The sequence below is a fragment of the Aedes aegypti genome, chromosome 2, assembly GCF_002204515.2.
Source record: "Aedes aegypti strain LVP_AGWG chromosome 2, AaegL5.0 Primary Assembly, whole genome shotgun sequence".
NCBI lineage: Eukaryota > Metazoa > Arthropoda > Insecta > Diptera > Culicidae > Aedes > Aedes aegypti.
The window spans coordinates 107251567-107275315 of NC_035108.1; the positions used below are offsets into that span (position 1 = coordinate 107251567).

General features: G+C 37.6%; 1 protein-coding gene across 3 annotated transcripts in view; it reads right to left on the minus strand.

Annotated features, from left to right (window-relative positions):
• The window catches only part of LOC5569422 (serine/threonine-protein phosphatase 4 regulatory subunit 1), a 674626-nt gene that overhangs the window by 44793 nt on the left and 606084 nt on the right, over positions 1-23749 (minus strand). For all 3 annotated transcript variants that reach the window (XM_021841889.1, XM_021841888.1, XM_021841887.1), the window contains one exon: positions 10759-10913. In XM_021841889.1, coding sequence (XP_021697581.1) covers positions 10759-10913 — 155 coding nt within the window. The remainder of the gene's footprint in view (positions 1-10758; positions 10914-23749) is intronic.

Below are 23749 nucleotides of genomic sequence, written 5' to 3' on the forward strand. Positions count from 1 at the left end.
CAATCGGACGACGCAAAACCGAACTGTCCCGCTTGGGCTTCACGAAGCACTACCCAGCAAGACGCTCCAAAACAGGGGAAAAAAAAAATTCTCCGGCAACAAAAACGCGCGAATCCGTCACCAAAATCAATCGGACGACGCAAAACCGAACTGTCCCGCTTGGGATTCACGAAGCACTACCCAGCAAGACGCTCCAAAACAGGGGGAAAAAAATTCTCCGGCAACAAAAACGCGCGAATCCGTCACCAAAATCAATCGGACGACGCAAAACCGAACTGTCCTGCTTGGGCTTCACGAAGCACTACCCAGCAAGGCGCTCCAAAACAGGGGGAAAAAAAATTCTCCGGCAACAAAAACGCGCGAATCCGTCACCAAAATCAATCGGACGACGCAAAACCGAACTGTCCTGCTTGGGCTTCACGAAGCACTACCCAGCAAGACGCTCCAAAACAGGGGGAAAAAACTCTCCGGCAACGAAAACGCGCGAATCCGTCAGCAAAATCAATCGGACGACGCAAAACCGAACTGTCCTGCTTGGGCTTCACGAAGCACTACCCAGCAAGACGCTCCAAAACAGGGGGAAAAAAACTCTCCGGCAACGAAAACGCGCGAATCCGTCAGCAAAATCAATCGGACGACGCAAAACCGAACTGTCCTGCTTGGGCTTCACGAAGCACTACCCAGCAAGACGCTCCAAAACAGGGGGAAAAAAACTCTCCGGCAACGAAAACGCGCGAATCCGTCAGCAAAATCAATCGGACGACGCAAAACCGAACTGTCCCGCTTGGGCTTCACGAAGCACTACCCAGCAAGACGCTCCAAAACAGGGGAAAAAAAAATTCTCCGGCAACAAAAACGCGCGAATCCGTCACCAAAATCAATCGGACGACGCAAAACCGAACTGTCCTGCTTGGGCTTCACGAAGCACTACCCAGCAAGACGCTCCAAAACAGGGGGAAAAAACTCTCCGGCAACGAAAACGCGCGAATCCGTCAGCAAAATCAATCGGACGACGCAAAACCGAACTGTCCTGCTTGGGCTTCACGAAGCACTACCCAGCAAGACGCTCCAAAACAGGGGGAAAAAAACTCTCCGGCAACGAAAACGCGCGAATCCGTCAGCAAAATCAATCGGACGACGCAAAACCGAACTGTCCCGCTTGGGCTTCACGAAGCACTACCCAGCAAGACGCTCCAAAACAGGGGAAAAAAAAATTCTCCGGCAACAAAAACGCGCGAATCCGTCACCAAAATCAATCGGACGACGCAAAACCGAACTGTCCCGCTTGGGATTCAGGAAGCACTACCCAGCAAGACGCTCCAAAACAGGGAGAAAAAAATTCTCCGGCAACAAAAACGCGCGAATCCGTCACCAAAATCAATCGGACGACGCAAAACCGAACTGTCCTGCTTGGGCTTCACGAAGCACTACCCAGCAAGACGCTCCAAAACAGGGGGAAAAAAAAATTCCCAAAAATTGTTTCCAAGCATTTATGCAAAAACTAATACACGTCAAAGCATCCTTATGATTCTCTGTGTGTCGGTGACCCGATATAAAGCCTAAAGCTCATCGTCATTTCGCATGCATGAGCTTCATCGGATTGGAACGACAAATGAGGAGCAGAACGAAGGGTGGCGTCATGTGCCAAATTTAAGGGATACTAGTAGGGATTTGTTCAATGTTTGACCATGACGAAGCAAGGGACATATGTTGAAATTTTGTGCAGTTGAGATTTTTCAGAGGTTCTCATCGGAAACCTTAAACAACTTCTAGCTCTCTTATCATTCAATGTACAAACAAGAAAGTGACATGAGACTTTCTCTTGAATATAAAAGATGATGAAACCTAAAAATAAACTCTCATCTAAGTATTGTCAAACTTTCATTATCGATTTCAATATTTTTGAAGAGATTTCCGAGACTGAACAAACAATTTCGCGTGTTTTTGCTGAACATCTCACCTCTCTATCTCTTAAAGTAAAAGAATTATCAGTCGAATTCGTTTCAATAAAGCTTATTTGTTTGATAGTAAAAACCCATGCAAAGACGCTTATAGACAAAAGTTTTTATCAAATGCCGAAAGGGGAGATATGGTACTTTCATGATTTGTAAGAGTTGTCTGCGCCATTTTGCGCCGAAGCCAGTTATAGAGGCCTAAACTACCCCTTGAAAAAAGAGTAATTCATGAATAACTTTGTTACTTCAAAAGAGAGAGTGATGATATGTTCAGTAAAAACGCGGGTTTTTTCATGACAAACAACTTTGTAGAGAACAAAAAATGTTAAAAATCTTGAAAAAATGTTATGATAAAGTATGACGTACGTACAACGGCGTATATCTCAAAAAGTATAAGAGATAGAAAAATCGTGTCTTCGACAAAGTTGTTTCAAATTGCCAATTCTACTACTTTGCCGAAGACACCATATGTCTATCTAAATGTTCTGGAAAAATAGTATTTCTTTCTCACTGCTAGGTGGATTGATCACAAAACTTTTTCGTCAAAAGTTGCGCTTCAATATACCAAGAAACTTCTCCGAACAAACTATATCGCTAAAATCAACGATTTGGGCGCTATTCAAAAAGCGTATGAAATCGAGAAAATAATACGCAGTGCACTGTTTGCAGACCTGTTCGAAGCGTTATAAAAATGTTTCCAATGAGTTTTTCACAATTCTGTCGGTGGAAACCTATAACGGAACGAAACTTCTGTAATTTTGCACGTGTTCAACTACATAGGGTGACTTGTTGTATTTTCGGCAGCTCTGTTCGCTTCGTCTTAGGGGGTTTCCTAAAACCTATTGGGGTCAAAGTTTGTTCCATGCATAAACATTTCGAATTCGGTGATGGTTCCAGATTTCAGGGCTGGTAGCGGCCACACAACAAAATAAAAGTAACATTAGTTACCAAAATAATTAAAATAGTTACTGAAAAGTGACTTCGAAACTACAAATATTAGTCATGAAAATGACAAGAAATTAAAGTATGTTCTATGTGTATATAAACAAATCTACATATTGGCTGGATTTAGAATGTAGAGAACTGCACCAATTTCAAAATTAAAATGTCTTATCAGTTGACTGCCTGGTTTAAGCCAGATTGCTATATTTATTTTTTCGATAAGAAACCTTGTAATCTTCTTCTTCTTTCTGGCGTTACGTCCCCACTAGGACAGAGCCTGCTTCTCAGCTTAGTGTTCTTATGAGTACTTCCACAGTTATTGACGAGAGCTTACTATGCCATGACCATTTTTGCATGCGTTTATCGTGTGGCAGGTACGAAGATACTCTATGCCCAGGAAAGTCGAGAAAATTTCCAACCCGAAAAGATCCTCGACCGGTGGGATTCGAACCCACGACCCTCAGCTTGCTCTTGCTGAATAGCTGCGCGTTTACCGCTACGGCTATCTGGGCCCCAACCTTGTAATCTACCAAATTCATAAATTTCAAAATACAAATTCGTTATTGAATTTAAAGCGAAATTCCTGTTCATGTGGAAATTACTGGTCAAAGTCATGGAAGATTTTGAAGTACAGGTACAAAACGAATTATTCGAACCATTTTTTTTTTCTTTAAATTTGGAATAATTCATGTGAAAATGCTTGGTTGTAAACAACATTGTGACGGATTTCTTGAAAAACTCGGGGATGAATTTCAGAAAACATCCTCTCAGTATCCAAAATTTTAGAAAAGCAAAATAAGGAAACAGGCTAAATTGGCGGTAGGATTTTTGCAAAATTAAACCCTTTCACATAAACAGTAACCCCAGAACACAATTGCTTTTTGGCCAACTCGAGACAAACCGAATGAGACGAATGTTGGGCATAATTAATATGAATATGAATGCAGAAATTCCTTAGGAAATTGCCTATCCTTAGGCGTATTCTGCAGTTCAAGGTGTTTTGCCGTTTTTCATACAAAATGGCTAAGTAGGGAAACTTGGACCTTCACTCCTAGGGCTCCGATTGATCAGAAATTTCTACCGCCACTCAGTGCCGTAGCGTGCGGTTGGCCAGGTTGGCACCCGCCAAGGGCGCCAGCCATTGGGGGGCGCCAAAATGCGTAAAATATATTGTTAATTTTGAAAGGCATTTATTAAATAAGGTCCTAAAACAAATTTCAACAACAAAATTTTTTTAACATAATAATGGAAAATTAGAACAATTCCTGAATCGTTTTCAAATACTTTTCAGTATTTTGGATGATTCCCATACATTTATTTCAAATTTTAACATGATGGTTACTTGCTTAATCTCTAATGGTTTTTAATAGCCATTAAAACTGGTTTGAGCAAAAATCAAGTTTGTGGTATTTATTTGGAGGTTCTATTGGAAATAAAAAAAATATTCAAATAAACTTGATAAGAATTAAACAGTTTTTTTGAAAGCCTAAAAGCATCTTGAACACGGTTCTCAGAGTACGGTAGATCATTATGACAGATAATCTTGAACAGGCCTTTCATTACAGCTCACAGTGATTTATCTCCATACAAATGGTATAGAAAGTCTTGAAATGGATTGTTCATGCCCAAATGAAGATCCCTTACTATGAATGACCAGATAATTGCCGTCTGAAACTATTTATCTTCATCGCATGATAGACTCTTCTTCGATCATATCATCATGATCATCATATCTGTCAAGTTATATGACGCATCAGCCAAGCAACAACAAAACATGATAAAAAGACGTTCAACTTATTTGCATTAGAATTTTTCAAATGATTTGTAAATGTTGTTTCAACATTTAAACAAGAATGTTCATTGGATCCATTTGAACATTTTGGCCATACAGATTTGTAGCACCTAAATTCTTCAACCAACCGAAAACCGAAAATTATAGTGTATAGTTTAAGCGGAGCATGTATTCGAGTGTGCGCTCACATTTGAAAATTTAGTCGAAGTTGATTATAATTCCCCATACATTTCACAAGGGAGCACAAACACAATAATTTTGATAACGTTCTTTGAGGAAATGTAAAAAAATCAGTTTTTATTTAAACTTCGAAAAATTGTGGGTTTGAATTTAGAAGAGAAATACAAAAATGCTTTCAGAATTGTTAGTGAAAGTTATTTTTAACTTTTCCCCGCCTTGACATCACTGTGCAGCTGGGCAGAATATTCAAAAATTTCTACACGTGGGAGGAACTCTTACAGAATTCTGAACAACATTTTCAGAGAATTTCGTGTCAGTGATAAGCAAACATGAGTTAAAAAGATTGAATTTATTTTTTCCCTAGTATGAACATATTCCACGCTAATTTTTTTTTTTTTAATTTTTGATTCGCTGGAGATGATTTAGCATTAATAAATTTTAAATCACATTAAATACCATTTCTGAAATTCAACCAAGAAAGGGAAATGTTGGAGATTCTAGAACAGTTGTAATTTTCTTTAAGTAAATTACTAACACGAGTATCGCAGAAACAAGGCTATTAAGTAAGGGATGCTTATAAATTCGTTGCAAATTCCATTAACTTTTAATTAACTAATAAAACAAATTCATATTTTTCCATTTTACTATTTAGGAATTAAATTTCTAAATGGTATAACGAAACACATATTATCTTATTATTTACTCTGATTCCACTAAAAAATTGATAAAAAGTTTTTTATTGCATTTTATTCTAAGAATTTGACGAATTTGCTTCCACTCATTGGAAGACTCTTGCGAAAACAACAAAAAAAATGTTTTCTTAAGGAGTTGTTAGGCAAAATCATTACAAAATATTCAGAAGCCTTTGCATTTTTTAACAAATGAAAATATAATTAACAATGTCAAGAAATAAAAAAAATGTATTTAAGAAATTAAAAATAAAAACTATTGATTTTAAGAATTGTTTCAATTGTTTCCGCAAAAGTGCCTCATGAACAGTAGATTTATTAAAAATTTCTTCAAAACATATTTTATAAAATCTTACACAGTTTTCAAGAAGAACTGTGTTGTACACGTTTCTTTGATATTTACTAATTATATTAATGGACTCTAAATTAGTGAATGCTTGAGTCGCAATTTAATATATGCATTCATTTAAGAGTTGTCCTAGTATTTTAAAAAGATCTTTATGGTAATTGTCTAGTATCCCAAGCAAAAACTGCAATATATGCATATAAACGGTATACGTTAAGCTAGTAATACTGTATAACTACAATTAAAGTTTATTTAAAGTGGAAAAGGGCCTCCTACAGGCATTTTTGTGTTATATTTTATAAAATTTACTCGACCTTTGTGAAGCCTTTTGTCACCTTAAAGTAGCTATACAGTAGCTACTAGTAAAGTATACCTGTTCAACGAAAACTTCAATCACATACAAAATTGCATCATAGGGGCGCCCAACGGGAGGTTTGCCAAGGGCGCTGTGAGGCCACGCTACGGCTCTGCCGCCACTAGGAAATAATTTGAAATTTGTGCAGTAAAAAAATCACATCATTTTGATCACACACTTTGAAGCCATCGCAATTGTCCCATATTAAAAGAAATGTCAAAATTTTGGTTTTGATATATTTTGAAAAGTGTGAATTTTACAGAAAAAAATTGTTCTACATACATGTTTCTCTTGCTAAATCAAACATTTTTGCCAAAGGGTGTATTGCTCTAAATCCTTTCGTTTCAAAAAGAGTTAAAAACAAAAATATAGCATTTTTTTTTTCAAAATGGGGCGTTTGCAATAACTTTAAAGCGGGTGATTAAAATGCTGTGAATTTTCCAATTTCATGTTATTTCTTAGCTGCGGTAAAAATTTCAGCCCAATCGGAGCTCTATGAGCCAAGATCCAAGTCAACAAACTTGGTTATTTTGTATGGAAAACGGTAAAGTGATCTGCTTTTCGCCGGGCACTGTACGTATGGATTAGTATTTTAATAAGTAACGATATTTTACCAAAAAACTTGTTGTCCCGGATTACGATAGCTAGCTTGTTTTAATTTCAAATGTAATTTCTGAAATGATTACTTGCAAAATTAGTTATACCTAAATAACCATTCCTGGCTTACCTTCCGGAAGAGTTTTGATGAGGTTCTTTCAGAACGCAAATTTAAGATTCCTTCATCAGCTGCAGAAATTTTACTAGTAATTTGTTCAGCAGGTCTGTCAGATATTCGACCTGGTTTTCGCCAAAACTCTCATTAGCATCAGATCACGAAAATGGTGACTTAAGTGACTATTTTTATTAAAAAAGTGACTTTAGTGACTTATTGTTGCAAAGTCACTGTTGCGAGTCACTTTTAGTGACCAAGTCAAAAAACAGGATTGCGTGAGTCGCTATTAGCCCTGAGATTTTGGTCTAAGCTTGTTGGGGACCGTAATATGCGGTGAATCAACTTTTGAACGGTTCTGTTCCATAAGTTCTGGTGGTTTTGCACATATTATCAACTAAACTTTTTCGATACATGAACTTCTATTAATGTGTACGATTTTTTTTATAAAAGGTTATAACAATACCAAAAACCAATTTATGATTGTGCTACTTTTCCCTGACTGTCGTTTTCCCGAATGTCATTTCCTCGAATGCCAGTTTCCCGAATGACCCATTTCCCCGAATGAACCGTTTCCCCGAAACAGTGACAGCATGTTGAACTAGAAAGCAATCAAAAGAAGGAGATATTTGACAATTTTCGACTAAATACATATTGTCAAAAATGCTGAGGACGGTGAAACTCGAAAGAACCGCCGATCAAACAAAGAAGGGCGCATATCCGATGATAGGTTCGCTCACCAGCTTGAAATGCAAAAGGTTATGAAAATTATGAGTACCAAAAGCTTTTCGGGGAACTGGGCTATTCGGAGAAACGGATTACTCGGGGAACTGACGTTCGGGGAAACGACATTCGGGGAACCGACATTCGAGGAAAAGTAGCAGAACCGATAAAACTATATGCTACTCACTCAGTTTCGGATCGTTGAATCTGAATTAGGTCTTAAAAAATCTTACAACCAGACTTACCAACCAGTGTCTTTAAATTTGAGAATTGAATTTTATGAATTACAGAGTAAACTATATTAAACGCCTAAAGGTAGACAATTTTATTTGTAAGTAGCAACATGTTTACGAAAACTAATTTTTTTTCTATGCAAAAGAATTTCCTATCCTTAATGCAAATTCAAAACTTTAGGAAACATAACTGGAATGTTTAAAATAGTTTATTGAAATCGTGTCTTCACATGGGTTCGGCAATAATGGATTGTGTGGAGAAGAAGAGTTCAACAGTTCATCAAACATTTCCAAAACTATTTATTTTTCCATGGTATGATTATCCTGAATGTCGAACCAAGTATAGGAATATTGATATTATAATCAAAATGTGTAGTTTCCCTCGACAGTTTGCACACGTGTCTAGCTAAAAAAAAAACAATGTAACCTTGATCTATTTGATAGAATGTATCACATGGTAGAGAGACATTTCCAGAATATCATGCACTTATACCTTTAGATGGCTCCAAATTTATGATTTTCCCAAAAATGAATAAAAAACCCAATGCCTTTCGGGTTATGGGCCAGTGCCAGAAGGGGCTACTAAGGGAACAAGTTTTTGCATAGTAAAAATTATTGGATATTTTTTTATATATTATTGATTGAGAATTTTCCCGCTAGGTGGCGCTAGCGACAAATTTTCTTCAATCGCCTTCAATCGTAATTATCATATAGGAGGTTGGTGTCTTCGGTGAAGCTGTTCAGCAGACCAAGGGCTATCTGGCGGTGAAGAGTCTGATTAGGAATTTATCCACTAGAGGGCCCTATTAAAAAGAAATCTCTAATCTTCTTAACCTCAAGATCCTTATCAGCTTGACAAGATCCTTATTCGTGGCTTAGGCAAAGATAATCAACAGATTGAGGGCTATCTGGATGTGAAAAATATTGGCACTAATGTATGGTCCATAAGGTATTTTTAACAATACGTTACTCAAACAGTTATGAAGTGTGCCACATATATAATAAAACACAAAATCAAGCATCTGCGCTTTAAAAGACTACAAGGGAAGTCATGAAAACCAACTTAATATGGTTCTGTAACTCAAAATAAAGATTATAAATACAAAGTTATAAAGAGACGACTGTACCGCCATCTATCAAAATATTTCTCAATTAAGTTCCACCGTTAGATACGATACCTTATTTTTACAGTTTAAGAAAAGTTGTTACTAGCGTTACCTAGCTGTTGAATGCTAAATCAGATTTTTCATGGCCAAATAGGCCTTGATCAGCTGATAAGGATCTTGAAATATAAAAGATTGAAGGAAATTTGTTGCTAGCACCACCTTATGGATGTGTTTCTAATCAGATTTTCCCTCACAAGAGCCCTTAATCTGTTGAACGGCTTGGCCGAAGACACCAACCTTCTAGCTGACAAGGATCTTGAGATAGAGAAGATTGAAAAGTTATTTTTACCAGCGCCACCTTTTTACTAGCCTGAATTTACAATCAAACTCCTTATTGCCAGAAAGCTGAAAATCTATTCCGAAGACTTTAAACTTCTAGCTGATAAGGATCTTGAGCAACAATACTGTTGCATACTGTTGCTGATTTGCTAATCAAACCCTTTACCGGCAGATAGCCGAAGACACCAACTTTCTAGCTGATAAGGGTCTTAAGATACAGATAATTGAAGAAAATTTGTTACTAGCGCCACCTAGCGGATAAGTTTTCAATTATAGGGTACCCCAGAAAGTATGGGCACGACTTCACCATACTGCCATTTCAAGACTAGTGAAGGTAAAAATGATTAGAGTAGATTGCGATTTTTTAATAAATAATTTAATTATTAAAGTGTTGATTACGTAACATTTCTTTGAAGCATCTGTTATCAGTCTTGCACAAATCGCGTTATTTTTGAACGACTTTGTCTCACAAAATTTGTTCTATGTCAGAAAGTGCATATAATAAAAATCTGAAAACATAGATTTTTCAGCGACGATATGATAATTGATCGGACTTATGCAAATTGAAATTTTGAACTTAAACATGTAAAATTTATATTAGAACTAAAAATCTTATTCCAGCCGTGGTCGATTTGAAAATGGTCAAAAAACAAATTCTTATATTGACGTAAAAAACATGAATAAATCAAAAATTTAAGTTGCCTGTCCAAGAGAAAAGGGATAAACCTTCGGTAGAACTGAAATGTATTATTTTTATTACTATTTAAAATACCTGAAGAGTTATAACTTCGTGATGCTGTCTTATGTGGAGAGAAAAATATATTTTTCGAATTTTACAATTTTTTCAAGTATTCTCCAACAAAGCCAAATAAAATTTCAAACAAAAATTTATGTGAACCATTTTTGATACAATGTACTTGAATTCACCACGGCGAAAAATTTCGATAAAAACATATTTTACTAGTTATTTTCCAACAAAAACAAAATGTAGGGTCTGTGCTGACCAGATAAAAATTGATTTCCTAAAATTAAAATTTTAATTTTTTTTAACAATTTTGAAAGTTTTAATTATTTTGAAAATTTTAATAATATTATAAATTTTAACAACTTTAAAAATTATGAAAATTTTCATAATTTCATAATTTTTAGAAAAAAATTAAATATTTAAACCATTTTGAAATTGAAATAATTTTCAAAATTTTATTATTTTGAAAATTTTAATAATTTTGAAATTTTCAAAGATTTATAAATAATCAAAAACAGAAAATTTTAAGTTTTTTTTTATAATAACTCAATTTTTGAAAATTCGATAATTTTGTTAAAATGAACAATTTTAATAAATTTGATAATTTTAAATTAAAAAAAAATGAGAAATGGTTTCCAACTTACCCCCGGTTCATCGGTCAGGTACCGCACGGTGATGCTCAGCACTTTTTCCACCACGCAGCGGCCGTAGTCGCTGTCGACGATGTTCTGTTCCTGGTCCAGGCATCGGGCGCATATCCGCTTCAACGATGACGAAAGGCTTGACCGGACCGATACCTCTGTAAGTAGATAAGGAGAGAGAAAAAAAATGAGGAAATGGTCACTAAACAGGAAATATCAAAGTCCATTGAAGATTGACTACTAAAGCGTTAGCGTTAGCGTAGTTACGGTATACTTCGTAGATTGGATACTAGCAATATTCATGTTTCTTTTTAATAATCTAATCTATAATAATAAATCATACACAAGAATACTAAAAGCATGAATATCGCTATTCCCGGCCACGCCCATCTTTACCGTAACTTGGGATAGGGGAAGGAAATGTTGATGTAGCACTTACTTAATGAGAGGTCACCGACTCAGCGACACCCTCATAAGTGCTACGGAGTTGGAGGTTGGGGAAGGTATATTGTCAGGATTCGCCTAGAAAGCTGTTGTTTAAGCGTTTTCAAATTAATCTTTTGAATGCCGGCAATCAAAAGAGAAAACAATAGCTTATTTATAGTATAAATAGTATTTCGCGAAATGCTTGTCGATTGTGCAGTAATATTTTTGCTCAATAACCAGTAAAAAGCAAAACCGATCCCTCCAGGGTCATCGGATTGTATAAAATAACGATACGCGTAAAAAAAAAAAAAATCACGCCTATTGAAAAACTGTACTGTGCCCATTGAAAAACTGTACTGGGTGGTACTGTATTTTTAGATAATCGAAAAACGAAAGGAAGCGCGATCCCTCCAGGGTCATCGAACGGTTAAAAAGCATCCACAATCGATTGTTAGTTGCGTAACACCCGCCCGGATAGAATGCGCAATCTGAACATAATTATCAAACTCCGAAAATAACATTTTCCGTTCAAGAAACGATCAGAAGTTCCACGACGCGGACAAAAACGATCCGGAAGGCTCACAAAAGAAAAAGTATCATACTGGAACAAACTCACCGGATTGATTCTCTAAATTTATGTGCTGCCTGTCACTTCCGGATGGTTCGGTGAACTTAGGGCAGCCAAAAACCAACAGTACTAAGGACACAAATCAAACAAATCACTTTTTCATTTTTCACTTTTCACTGTCCTGCTTGGGCTTCACGAAGCACTACCCAGCAAGACGCTCCAAAACAGAAAAAAAAATCTCCGGCGACGAAAACATGCGCGAAAGCGGGAGCCAAATCTATCGGACGACGCAAAACCGAACTGTCCTGCTTGGGCTTCACGAAGCACTACCCATTGAAGATTGACTACTAAACACTACCAAAAAAACTGATATTATACAATGAGACTTAAAGCAATATAACACATGATGTTAATTTCAGGTGAAGCAAAATACCAGATATAAATACTGAAATGACGAAAACTTGATAGTACATGCACTTAAAAATATGCCATTCTTGTAAAATTACGTCGCATGTGATTGAAAATTTGTGTGATCCGAACAATATTAAGGTCAATGTAATGGAAAATTACTTCTTAGATTTACGTCATTTTACATGCGTCAGATGTCGAACACACATGACGTAAATTTACATTATTTTTTCTAAGTGAGTACACATGACATAGTTATATGAAACTTTGAGAAAAATACTTAATGTCAAATAGGAAATGACACGAGTTTAATAAAATTCGAACTTAAAAATACATTATTCTTATAAAATTGCGTTCAATGTGACGGAAAAGTGTTCGAGGCCATATGACGTAAATTTACACGATTTTTCCTAAGTGTGTACGTAAAAATGGAGACGGTCGCAAGGATCGCAGGACCTGCGGCCTGACAAGACCCCCGAATGGGGTAATTTGTCAAGAGTAGATGCAACAGTAGTATGTAGTTTTTTCCCTGTCGCGATAGTTTCCGCTTTTATGTTGGTGTTATCATCGTCGTCGTCGTTTTCTCGGTCGTATTCAAAGCATCCGAACAACGTTGTTAACAATCCGATACGGCGCGAGTTGCGAAGCGTGCAAACGGTCGTTGTCGTTTGTGTCGGATCATAAAGCTTGGCTTAACATCTGATACGGCTGGAATACGCTGGATTACCTCTTCACAATCGGAAGAGAAGATTCAGAGGGAAGATGGGAAGTTTTTTTTACGTGGGAATCATGAGCAGTTTAAGGAGACAGCTGCATCTGCACTTTGGCACGGCCTTTGACAATTGTTTCCAAAAAACAATTTGGACTGTTTGGATATTTGAATAAATTTCATATCACTTTCTACTATTCTTCAAAGAAGCTTAAGCCAACCGAAAAGTACGATTTTTATGTAAATCTTTTCAAACAGTAGATTTTTCAGATTTTATCATGGTTTTATAACCTACTTGGTTGGTGAGATGTGTTTGAAATGCGTTGACAATGTGAGGAAGTTTGGTGAGACCGTTCCATGTTCAAATTTTTACGTGATAAATAAATTTATCTTTATACTAAGGCATTTCGCCTTTCAACTATGTCATAAAAACTTGTCAAATTCGATTCCAAACGTAAAACGTTTCCCTCCGTTTAAACACCGAAAGATCGCATTACTGCAAACAATAAACCTCCCACACAGCTCTTCACAATTGGAGGAAACACATGTAACCAATCCATACCAGCATCTTCCAACAAACTCCCACGTGATACTCAATCAATCAAGTTTGAAGCACTCATTAAACCACCACTAAACAAATTAATTTTCCCGAAAACGATTTGATCAAACAACTTTCCCAACAATCAGTCCTTCCCTTCTCCACCAACAAACCTCCGGGAGAGGTGGAAAGAGTCCATTCCCTTGGATATATTCCTCCGGCCAAAGCCATTATCGATTTTCCACCACATCATCAGAAACCGGTGAATACACACAATCGTCGTCATGATTTAACGAGCTTCAACCCCTTCCAGTCGGTGGAAAACAATCTCCCCACTCCCCTAGGGTAAGCAATTCCCCCACTGTGGAAGGTCCTCCTCAGTCAGTAGGTCAATTTCCATCGAAAGTGAATTAATTTCCTTTTTTTGGTGAAAACTCATTACATCGCTTTCGAAAGTGCACTTACGCACATTTGGGTGTGATCGATGCAGGTGTTCTTGGTAGAAACGAATTCTAGACAATACAACCAAAATTCCTGCTAGGGTCCACTATAGCCACACAGATACATACAAACAGATAGTTTATTAATTTAGCTTAGCTTAGCTTAGCTTAGCTTAGCTTAGCTTAGCTTAGACTGACTACACATATCAATGGTTGCTATTCCGTGATTGACCGAAGTCAGTGAAAATGCACAAAGAATCAACTAGAAGTTCGGCTGGGATTGGCCATAATCTTCTTCAGTGTGCATAATTCAGTGCCTCTATTTATACATGGTCAATAACGGCGCCGGCCACGTCCTTGCAGTCAGGTGGGATTGGGGGAAGGAATGTTAGTGTGTAACCTTTGCTATTTGGAGACCGTGTTTGCCTCTGCATCTCCACAAAGGTTACTGGGAGGGATGTTTTTTAATGGGAAGGATCATTGGGTCACAGGATTCACTTTGATAAGCGATTAGACCATAATAAATAATTATTTGTGAGATATAAACATGCTTATATGTAAATATAATATTTTCATTTGATATGAACAATATCTATGTAGAGAAAAATTATGCCGACACTTGAGGTGACGAACCTTTCAAAGTTTGTTGAATAAAGTGAACCTTTCCATAATAAATAATTATTTGTGAGATATAAACATGCTTATATGTAAATATAATATTTTCATTTGATATGAGCAATATCTATGTAGAGAAAAATTATGCCGACACTTGAAGGGTCGAACCATTCAAAGTTTTATTTTTGATTACAAAAATAAAGGTAAAAAGAAGAAGGTGTATTGAATAAAAAAAAATTAGACATAAACAATTAATGAATCAGAGTTTATGTCGACACTCACAGTGACGAACCATTCATATTTTTTTGAAACATCATATTTACATCTCACCGTTGTAACGATTAACGGTACAGTCATACATATTTTATAGAATAGGAACAGTAGCATAAAACGAGCTCACCAATTGATCCGTCATCATTGAGCAGCAACAATCCTCTTTCAGCTTCAGTCGTTTGCTGGGCTATATAAAAGCACTCAGAGAAAATAGGCGCGCGACCCGTGATGGAAAACAACTGACGACTACTCGGGCTTTCTTGAAGCACTGCCCAGGAGCAAGCGTCAATGTTGGAAGATCATAAAGAACTAATCGAAAGCGGCACTTTTTTACTTTACTCGATCGACGCGCGACATGTTTGATCCTGCCCTCATCGTCGGCCCCCGCAGGAGCAAGCGTCAAGGTCGGAAGATCAAACACAATTAAGCAATAGCGGTTTTTTTCACTTTTACTTGACCGACGCGCGACATGTTTGATCCTGCCTCCATCGCCGGCCCCCGCAGAAGCGAGCGTCAAGGTTGAAGGATCAAACACAACTAACGGATCACGCCACTTTTTCACTTTTACTTGACCGACGCGCGACATGTTTGATCCTGCCTTCATTGTCGGCCCCCGCAGGAGCAAGCGTCAAGGTCCACAAACAGATAGTTTATTAATTTGTTGAAAAAGTATGACAAAAATCGAAAGGACAAAAAGTCGAAACTTAGTTTTTGATTTGAAAGATTGTTGATTTTTAGTCGTTCAACATTTTGTCCCTAAACCTACATAAACCTAGATTCATATTGCAATAATTTAACAAAACAGAATCTTGATTCAGGCAGGCTATCAATCGAGCACGTACCTACTTGTAGGCATCTATACATGTCACATACATACGTACAACCAGACTTCCCCCTCTCCCCTCACATGTGTAAAACAACTCGAAAAGTACAATTCTAACGAAATTAATTTCACTAACTGGTGCCGAGGAAATTAAAAGCAAATAAAAGTTTTCCCCTTTTCCCTTCCTACTGGTTTCTGGGTCTGCAGGGCTTCTCCACAGGGGAGCTAGCCCGACCAATCATCATGGCATTGCCTCTCTGGTGATTCGATTCCTGAGCAGGAGGAGGAGGAGAAGGTGGGACAAGAATTGAGTTGATCATCAAATTTTGCCGGTGACACTTTGTTGTAACAGTTATTATTTCGAGGGAAGGACCTGATTGGAGTGCATTCGTGGTAATTTGGATCAAACTTTGAGATGATTCAGTTTTGAGCAAGACAGAATTTCATAAGTACTAGCCATGACAAGGGGTTTCATCGTAAAACATGTCAAATAAAGGTATCCTGATGGGATTCCCAACGGAAATCCTGACGGGATTCCCAAACAGAATCCTGACAGGATTTCCAAGCAGAACCTTCATGAGGTTCTCAATCAAATCCTGATGGGATTCTCAAATAAAATCCTGACGGGATTCCTAAGTGTAATCCTGACGAGATTCCCACACTTACGGGGTTCTCAATAAAATCCTGGAGGGATCTCTAACACGAATCCTGACTGTATTGTCAACTGTCCTGACTGGGTTCCCAATAGAAATCCTGACGGAATTCCCAAGTGAAATCCTGACGAGATTCCCAAATGAAATCCTGTCGGGTTTTCAACAGGAATCCTAACAGGATTCCCAACGGAAGTCCTGACGGAATTCCCAACGGAACTCCTGACGAAATCCCCAATAAAAATAGTGACGGGATTCCCAAGTGGAATCTTGACGACATCCTAAGTGGAATTCTAATGGGATTCCCAAGTGGAATCCTGACAGGATTCTCTAGTAGACTCCTAACGGGATTCCCGAGTGAAATCCTGACGGAATTCCCAATAGAGATCCTGACGGGAATCCCAAGTGGAATCCTGACGGGATTCCCAAATGGAGTCCTGAAGGGATTCTCAAGTAATATCTTGACGGGATTCCTAAGTGGAATTCTAATGGGATTTCCAAGTGGAATCCTGACAGGATTCTCTAGTAGACTCCTGACGGGATTCCCAAGTGAAATCTTGACGGAATTCCCAATAGAGATCCTGACGAGTATCCCAAGTGGAATTCTGACGGGATTCTCAAGTAATATCCTGACGGGATTCCTAAGTGGAATCCTGACGGGATTCCTAAGTAGAATCCTGACGGGATTCCCAAGTACAATCCTGACGGGATTTCCAAGTGAAATCCTGGCGTGATTTCCAACAGTAATCCCACCGGAAGTCCTGATGGAAATCCCAACGGAACTCCTGACGGAATTCTCAATAGAAATCCTGACAGGAATTCCAAGTGGAATCCTGACGGGATTTCCAAGTGGAATCCTGATTCGGTTCCCAAGTGAAATCCTGACGTGATTCCCAAAGGAAATCCTGATGGGATTCACAAGTGGAATCCTGACGGGATTCCCAAGCACAATCCTGGAGGGATTCTCAAGTGGGGTCCTGACGGGGTTCGCAAGTGGAATCTTGACGGCATCCTAAGTGGAATTCTAATGGGATTCCCAAGTGGAATCCTGACACACGCTATGACTGAACCAGACCATTATAAAAATCGAATGTACATCGGATTTTTTCTCGCTAGAGATCAGAATTAGGTCTATATTTTCATAATCGGAAAGCTTTAAAATATTCCATCGGTGAAATTTTGATTTTTTTCACTTTTTAGCCATTTCTCATACATAATCCCATGAAAATCACGTTTTCGACGCATTTCAGCCCATACAAAATGTATGGAAAAAAATTCACCGATAGAATATTTTAAAACTTTCAGATTATGAAAATATAGACCAAACACTGATCTCTAGCGAGAAAAAATCCGATGTACATTCGATTTTTATAATAGTCTGGTTCAGACATAGCGTGTGACAGGATTCTCTAGTAGACTCCTGACGGGATTCCCAAGTGAAATCTTGACGGAATTCCCAATAGAGATCCTGACGGGAATCCCAAGTGGAATCCTGACGGGATTCTCAAGTAATATCCTGACGGGATTCCTAAGTGGAATCCTGACGGGATTCCTAAGTAGAATCCTGACGGGATTCCCAAGTGGAATCCTGGCGGGATTTCCAAGTTAAATCCTGACGTGATTTCCAACAGGAATCCCACCGGAAGTCCTGATGGAAATCCCAACTCCTGACGGAATTCTCAATAGAAATCCTGACAGGAATTCCAAGTGGAATCCTGACGGGATTTCCAAGTGTAATCCTGACGGGGTTCCCAAGTGAAATCCTGACGTGATTCCCAACGGAAATCCTCATGGGATTCACAAGTGGAGTCCTGACGGGGTTCGCAAGTGGAATCCTGACGTGATTCCCAACGGAAATCCTGATGGGATTCACAAGTGGAGTCCTGACGGGGTTCGCAAGTGAAATCCTGACGTGATTCCCAACGGAAATCCTGATGGGATTCACAAGTGGAGTCCTGATGGGGTTCCCAAGTGGAATTCTGACGGGATTCTCAAGTGGAATCCTGATGAAATTCTCATGTGAAATCCTGACGGGATTCTCAAGTGGAATCCTGACTGGATTACCAAACAGAGTCCTGGCACGATTTCCAAACGGACTCCTAAAGAGGTTCTCAATAAAATCCTTACAGGTTTCCCAACAGAATCCTGATGGGATTCACAACGTAATCCTGAAGGGATACCCATCGTAATCCTCATGCAATTCTGACGGGATTCCCATCAGCATCCTGACGTGATTTTCAATTCTCAAGAAGTGTGGTTAGTGCTTGAAAGGTGGAAACAACACTACAAAGAACACTTGAATAGAACGGAATATGCAAGTTTAGATGGTCTGGAAAGCACGGGAAGTTACAGCGACATCAATCCAACGGATACTGAAAACCAATCTTCTGACGAGAAGATGCTAGAGAATTTCTGGATAAAACCCCGAATAAATTGAACGTTGTATTCGTTAAGAAATTCTTGAAGAAATAGCCAATATATTCTTTGAAGACATGGATAAAAGACACTACACGTTAATGCTTCCAGTGGGCTATTTGCCCTTTGAGGGAAGCACCACACTAGACAACGGACTAGCATGCAACGCCCGGTGGCACAGTCGGAAGACATTCCTGTCGAAAAGTTTTCCGGCCTGAGGCGGGAATCGAACCCACACTCCTTAGCACGATGCGGCTAAATGCCTCGGTGACACTAACCGCACGGCTACGAAGTCCACAAAGGACCTTTTTTATTGGTTACTGTAAAAATTGTTTAACGAATCCTCAAAAGAAAACATGGAAGAGATTTTAGAGAAAACCCTGTAGAAATTATGAATGAAATTTTAGACGATTTCTTGGAGCAAATTCGGTAGGAATCAATTAAAATACCCCAGAGATTAAAAGAACAGATCACTCAAACATTTGTAATAAAAAATCTCTGAAGAAATCTCTAGCAGAACTGAGTTGAGGAAACTCAACGCGATTTCAATAGAAGATAGTGTTGGAATTCCTGAAGGAATACATATTATCCAATATCGCACTCCAAATTTATCCGCAATCTCGAGAAAATTGAGATTAACTACGGGTGGGATTTCCGGAGGATAAACTGAGAAAAGAAGATTGAGAAGATTATTTGGGAGATTTTTGATAGAAAGCTAATGAAAAATTCCCAAAGGTGTGTTACGACTATTTTTGTTACAATAAATGTGAATTGTTGAATGTTTGTCCATTTGCGTTAAATCACTGAATAATGTGAGAAAGTCTCCAAGCCAATTAACTGGAACTTTACAAAGGTATAACAATTGAATGCTCCAAGAAACACATGGTCTGTGACGTGTTCAAATAGCCCGAAAAAGAGGCAAATTTAGGACTTGATTGAATTGTGCCAATACATGTTTATGCATTTTATTGCTTTCCGACCCCAGGCATCAACTTGTTAATGTCAAAGGGGTCGATTTAGTATAGGGGTGCTCTGTAGGAGTTGGAATCCTAGACAATAATTAAGCTGTGAAGACAGAATTTGTGCCTCTGTCGACTGAAAGTAATCAAGCTTAAGAAAATACAACCATTTGCGGGATTGACTAAAGGACCCTAACACTTCAATCGAAACCTCATCATCCCGTGCGGCTCGAAGAGTAACGTTCCCTACTCAAGGGGTACAGGGCACGTTACAAATGTAAAAATGTGTTATGTGAATTGTAACTCGTGTAATTGTCATTATTTATTTACTTATTGTAACAGGTGTTTGTATAAAAAACAATCTCCGAGAGTAATACTTAGAAGATTATTTAGAAGATTTTTTATAGAAATCCGAAGATGTTTGAATAAGAACCAGAAGAGAAATGTCTGAAATGATCTTTAGATAAATGTCTGGGGTAATTCATCGAAGTACTCTTGGGACCATTCCTGGAGTAATTTATATTGGAGTTTGTAGAAGTACCCTTGAAGATGTTGCTGGTGGAGTGCTTTGAATGTTTACAGGCAGTATCTTAAGAAGAATTTCAAGGATAAACGCTTGGGTAATTCTCTGAAAAATACTGGATGATTTTTCGAAGAAATTTTGGAAGACTACATAAGAAATATCGTAAAGAACGCCTTAATGAATCTGTAGAGGAATTTGAGAAACAGTTCCTGTAGCAGATACTATTCCAATCTCGTACTCCAATCTTATCGACAATCTTTCGAAAAATGAGAAAATCTTTGGTTAAGGTAAAACAGTTTGAAATCCAAATTCAAGAATGTACCAACCTTCAAAGGCACAAATCTCGCGAAAGAAGTTACGAACGACAGTGCCTAGCAGTGAGTTTAAAATAAGAAGATCAACTTCGTACGTTCATTATTTCTGCAGATTAGTGCCTTTTAATCGTGAGTAGAGGCGCAAGCCGACCATTGTGACAGCCATGTTTGGATTTCGACATGTTTCACCTTAAAAGACCGGAGAAATTCTGAAGAGTAATGTGAGGAAATGATTAAAAACGGTAATGAAGATATTTCTGAAAATATGACTAGGTTAGTATATGAAGGAGTCTTTGTGGACACGATGATAACCCCGTATGGCATATGGACGTTAGACAGAAAGCAGGTCTAGCACACTTATATTTCAGTATTAGGTTATGGTAATCGTGCTGAAGAAAACAACGTATTGCCTAGTTCACAGATAACCCCAAAGTTCAGCCCCTGAAAATCGTTCAATATTGGAAAACATTGTCAGAATCTCAGAACAATTGTTGAAACATGGAATGAAAATCTGTCAGGATTCCTACTATTCATGAAGTCTCATTTTAAAAGTTTTATTACGGTTTCAAAACCGATAGGGATCCAAAATTTAGCCTTCAAAACCGTAATAAAACCAACATTGCTAAACACTGGACTTCAATTATAAACTGTTAACGCTTGACCGCCGGATCTTAGAATCTTAGAAACAATATTTTAGTTTAGGTCAAACTTTTTTTAGTGCATAAGCAATTCCAAAATATTTGAAAATCGACAAAAAGTCATACAGTAAACTTTGTTTATTTTGAACAAACTGCTGAATGCTTGCTCACTATTGAAAATCTCCTTGAGAATATGATTGGATGATGTTCTTGTCCGAGATTTCGTGAGAATTTAGCTCATGATTGTTATACAATTTAGCTCAAAATTAGTTTAAAAGTACTGTCCTGTTCGCTGTGAGAATGGCATCCAACATTTTATAGGAATCCTACTCATAAAAAATGAAACAGGTCAGAAACTCATCCTTTATAGTTTGAAAATCTTGCCCAGGGTTCTGTAAGATTATACTTGGTATTTCGGATGGATTGCCGGTGAATTTTTGGAGAATAACCTAATGAAATTCTTTCAAAATGTAAATGAAGAATTTTTTAACATAATTTCTAGGTAAATATTTGAAGACAGCCTTGCAAAAACTATTATGCTCCGCTCAACATACAGACGATAGGCAGGGAGCAGGATTATGACACCTATCTCTCAGTTTACAGACAACTCTATAGCTCAGGCCCTGGAAGTCTGTCAATATTGGATAGTAATACCAGAATCTCAGTATAATTGTTGATGTATGGAATGGAATAAGATATTTTTTGCCACGATTACTGTTTCTGGATTCTCGTTTCAAAGATTTTATCATGGTTTCGAAACCGACTTGAACCCGAAATTTACGACATGCTGGACTTCAAAAAACTGTAAAGGCTTGCCTAACCCGACCGAATCTTGTAAACAATATTTTAGTTTGGGTGAAATTTGGTTTTAGCGCACAAGCAAATTAAACAATTAAAATTGAGGGAAATAAAAATAACTTTTAGTCAGTAAGTGCGTTTTGGACAAATTTCTAGAATGTTGCTCAAAACTCTTTCTCAGGCAACCATAATGTACGTGTAACCAAATTACCTTTTGCGTTATGCGATGCTTATATGTGCAAATTTTCTCGTATAAGATGTCGCGAGAAGGCCTTACACGTACAAAAATGGAGGCGCATGTATGTATGTTTTAAACGATGAAAATTAGCATGCAAGCGAGTGAGTAAATTTTATAGTGAGCTAATCTGTACTCTAGTGCGACTAAAATTATGATAAAAAATTGATTTGACAGCTGCTTTGATTTGATCCGATTTTCTCTGTAAGAGTATATTGGAGGAGGATACGTACATATGAACTCATAAAATAGAGTTTTACGCGAGAAAACTCATCGACCAAACGATTTCATCCACCTTTTAGTGCGAATGCAATGCAATTTGTATAAACAAACGACTTTGTTCGTAAACTGTTATGCTTCTGGTTGTCTGGGTTCAGAATCCCTTGACAATATGATGCTGTGATAGTTATGCCCAAGATTTTATGAGAATTTTGATCGTGATTGAGACAAAATCTAATCCAGAATGTGTTTAAAAAGAAGCTACAAAAGGTCGAAATAACAGAAGGTCGAAAGGGCAAAAGGTTGAAGAACAAAAAAGAAAGGACAAAAGGTCGAAAATCTTTTTTTAAAGAAGGAAAAAATTCCCACCAACAAATCACTTTCGACCTTTTGTTCATAAACCGTTTGAAAATCCCGTTTTGGTCTCTGTGAGATACCATTCAGAAATAAGAATAAGAATTCCATCTAGAATAAGAATGTCAGAATCCCATCTATACAAATTGAAAAAATAATTGAAATCTACGCTAGAGATGGGCGACTCACTCACGAATCATTCAAAAGAGACGACTCTCAAAATTAAGTGAACGAACCTCGGTTCTTTTGAAAAAAAAAGTCACGATTCACTCGCACCTCATTTTTTAAAAGATGATCCTAAAAATTTACCCTGGATTTTTTTTTCGATTTGAACTTTATATAGTCAAGTACTCCAGACATGTTAAAATAAGTTTTGTCAAAAATTATCTCGTTCAAAAATGGTTGTATATTGCATTTCTTATAAGAAAATCAAGATTTAGTTATGTTTTTAAATGAGTAATTGAATCGATTAGAAGAGGCGATTTACTTTTGTGAGTGACTCACCTACGAATCGCTCCCAAAATTTGACCATTTTTCCCATCTCTAATCTACGCCATATGTGGTGTTGGACATATTGAAGCAAGTAAAATGACGAAAATTTTAGTGGTGAAATACCATCATACTTACGTCATTGCGTTTTTAATATAGAGAATTTTGCCAACCATGGAATTTACGTCATATGTGATATTAGTTTTTTCTTAGTGTGTCAGGATTGTTTGAAAAATCCGTTCAGAGTTTTGTGAGACTCCGTCAGAATCTCGCACAAGATTCATTTTGATAACCTGCTCTGTAACTTGTGAGTCCAGGATTTTATAAGATAAATAATTCTGTAAGGAATTCATCTAGGATTACAAGAAAGCATCTTCCAGGAGTTAGTCCGATTGATATTTTGGATTTTATGGTAATCCTAGTTGGAATTCTGTGGAAACTGCTGAAGGATTTAGTGAACATCCTACCAAATATTCTGAGAGAATCTTGCCCAAGTGTTTCACTAGAAACGAGTCCAGAATTGTGTAAGAATCACACCCCCAAGAATTTGCGGTAATTTTCCCATTCACGTTCGTTTTTTCAACTTTCCCGGTGAATATC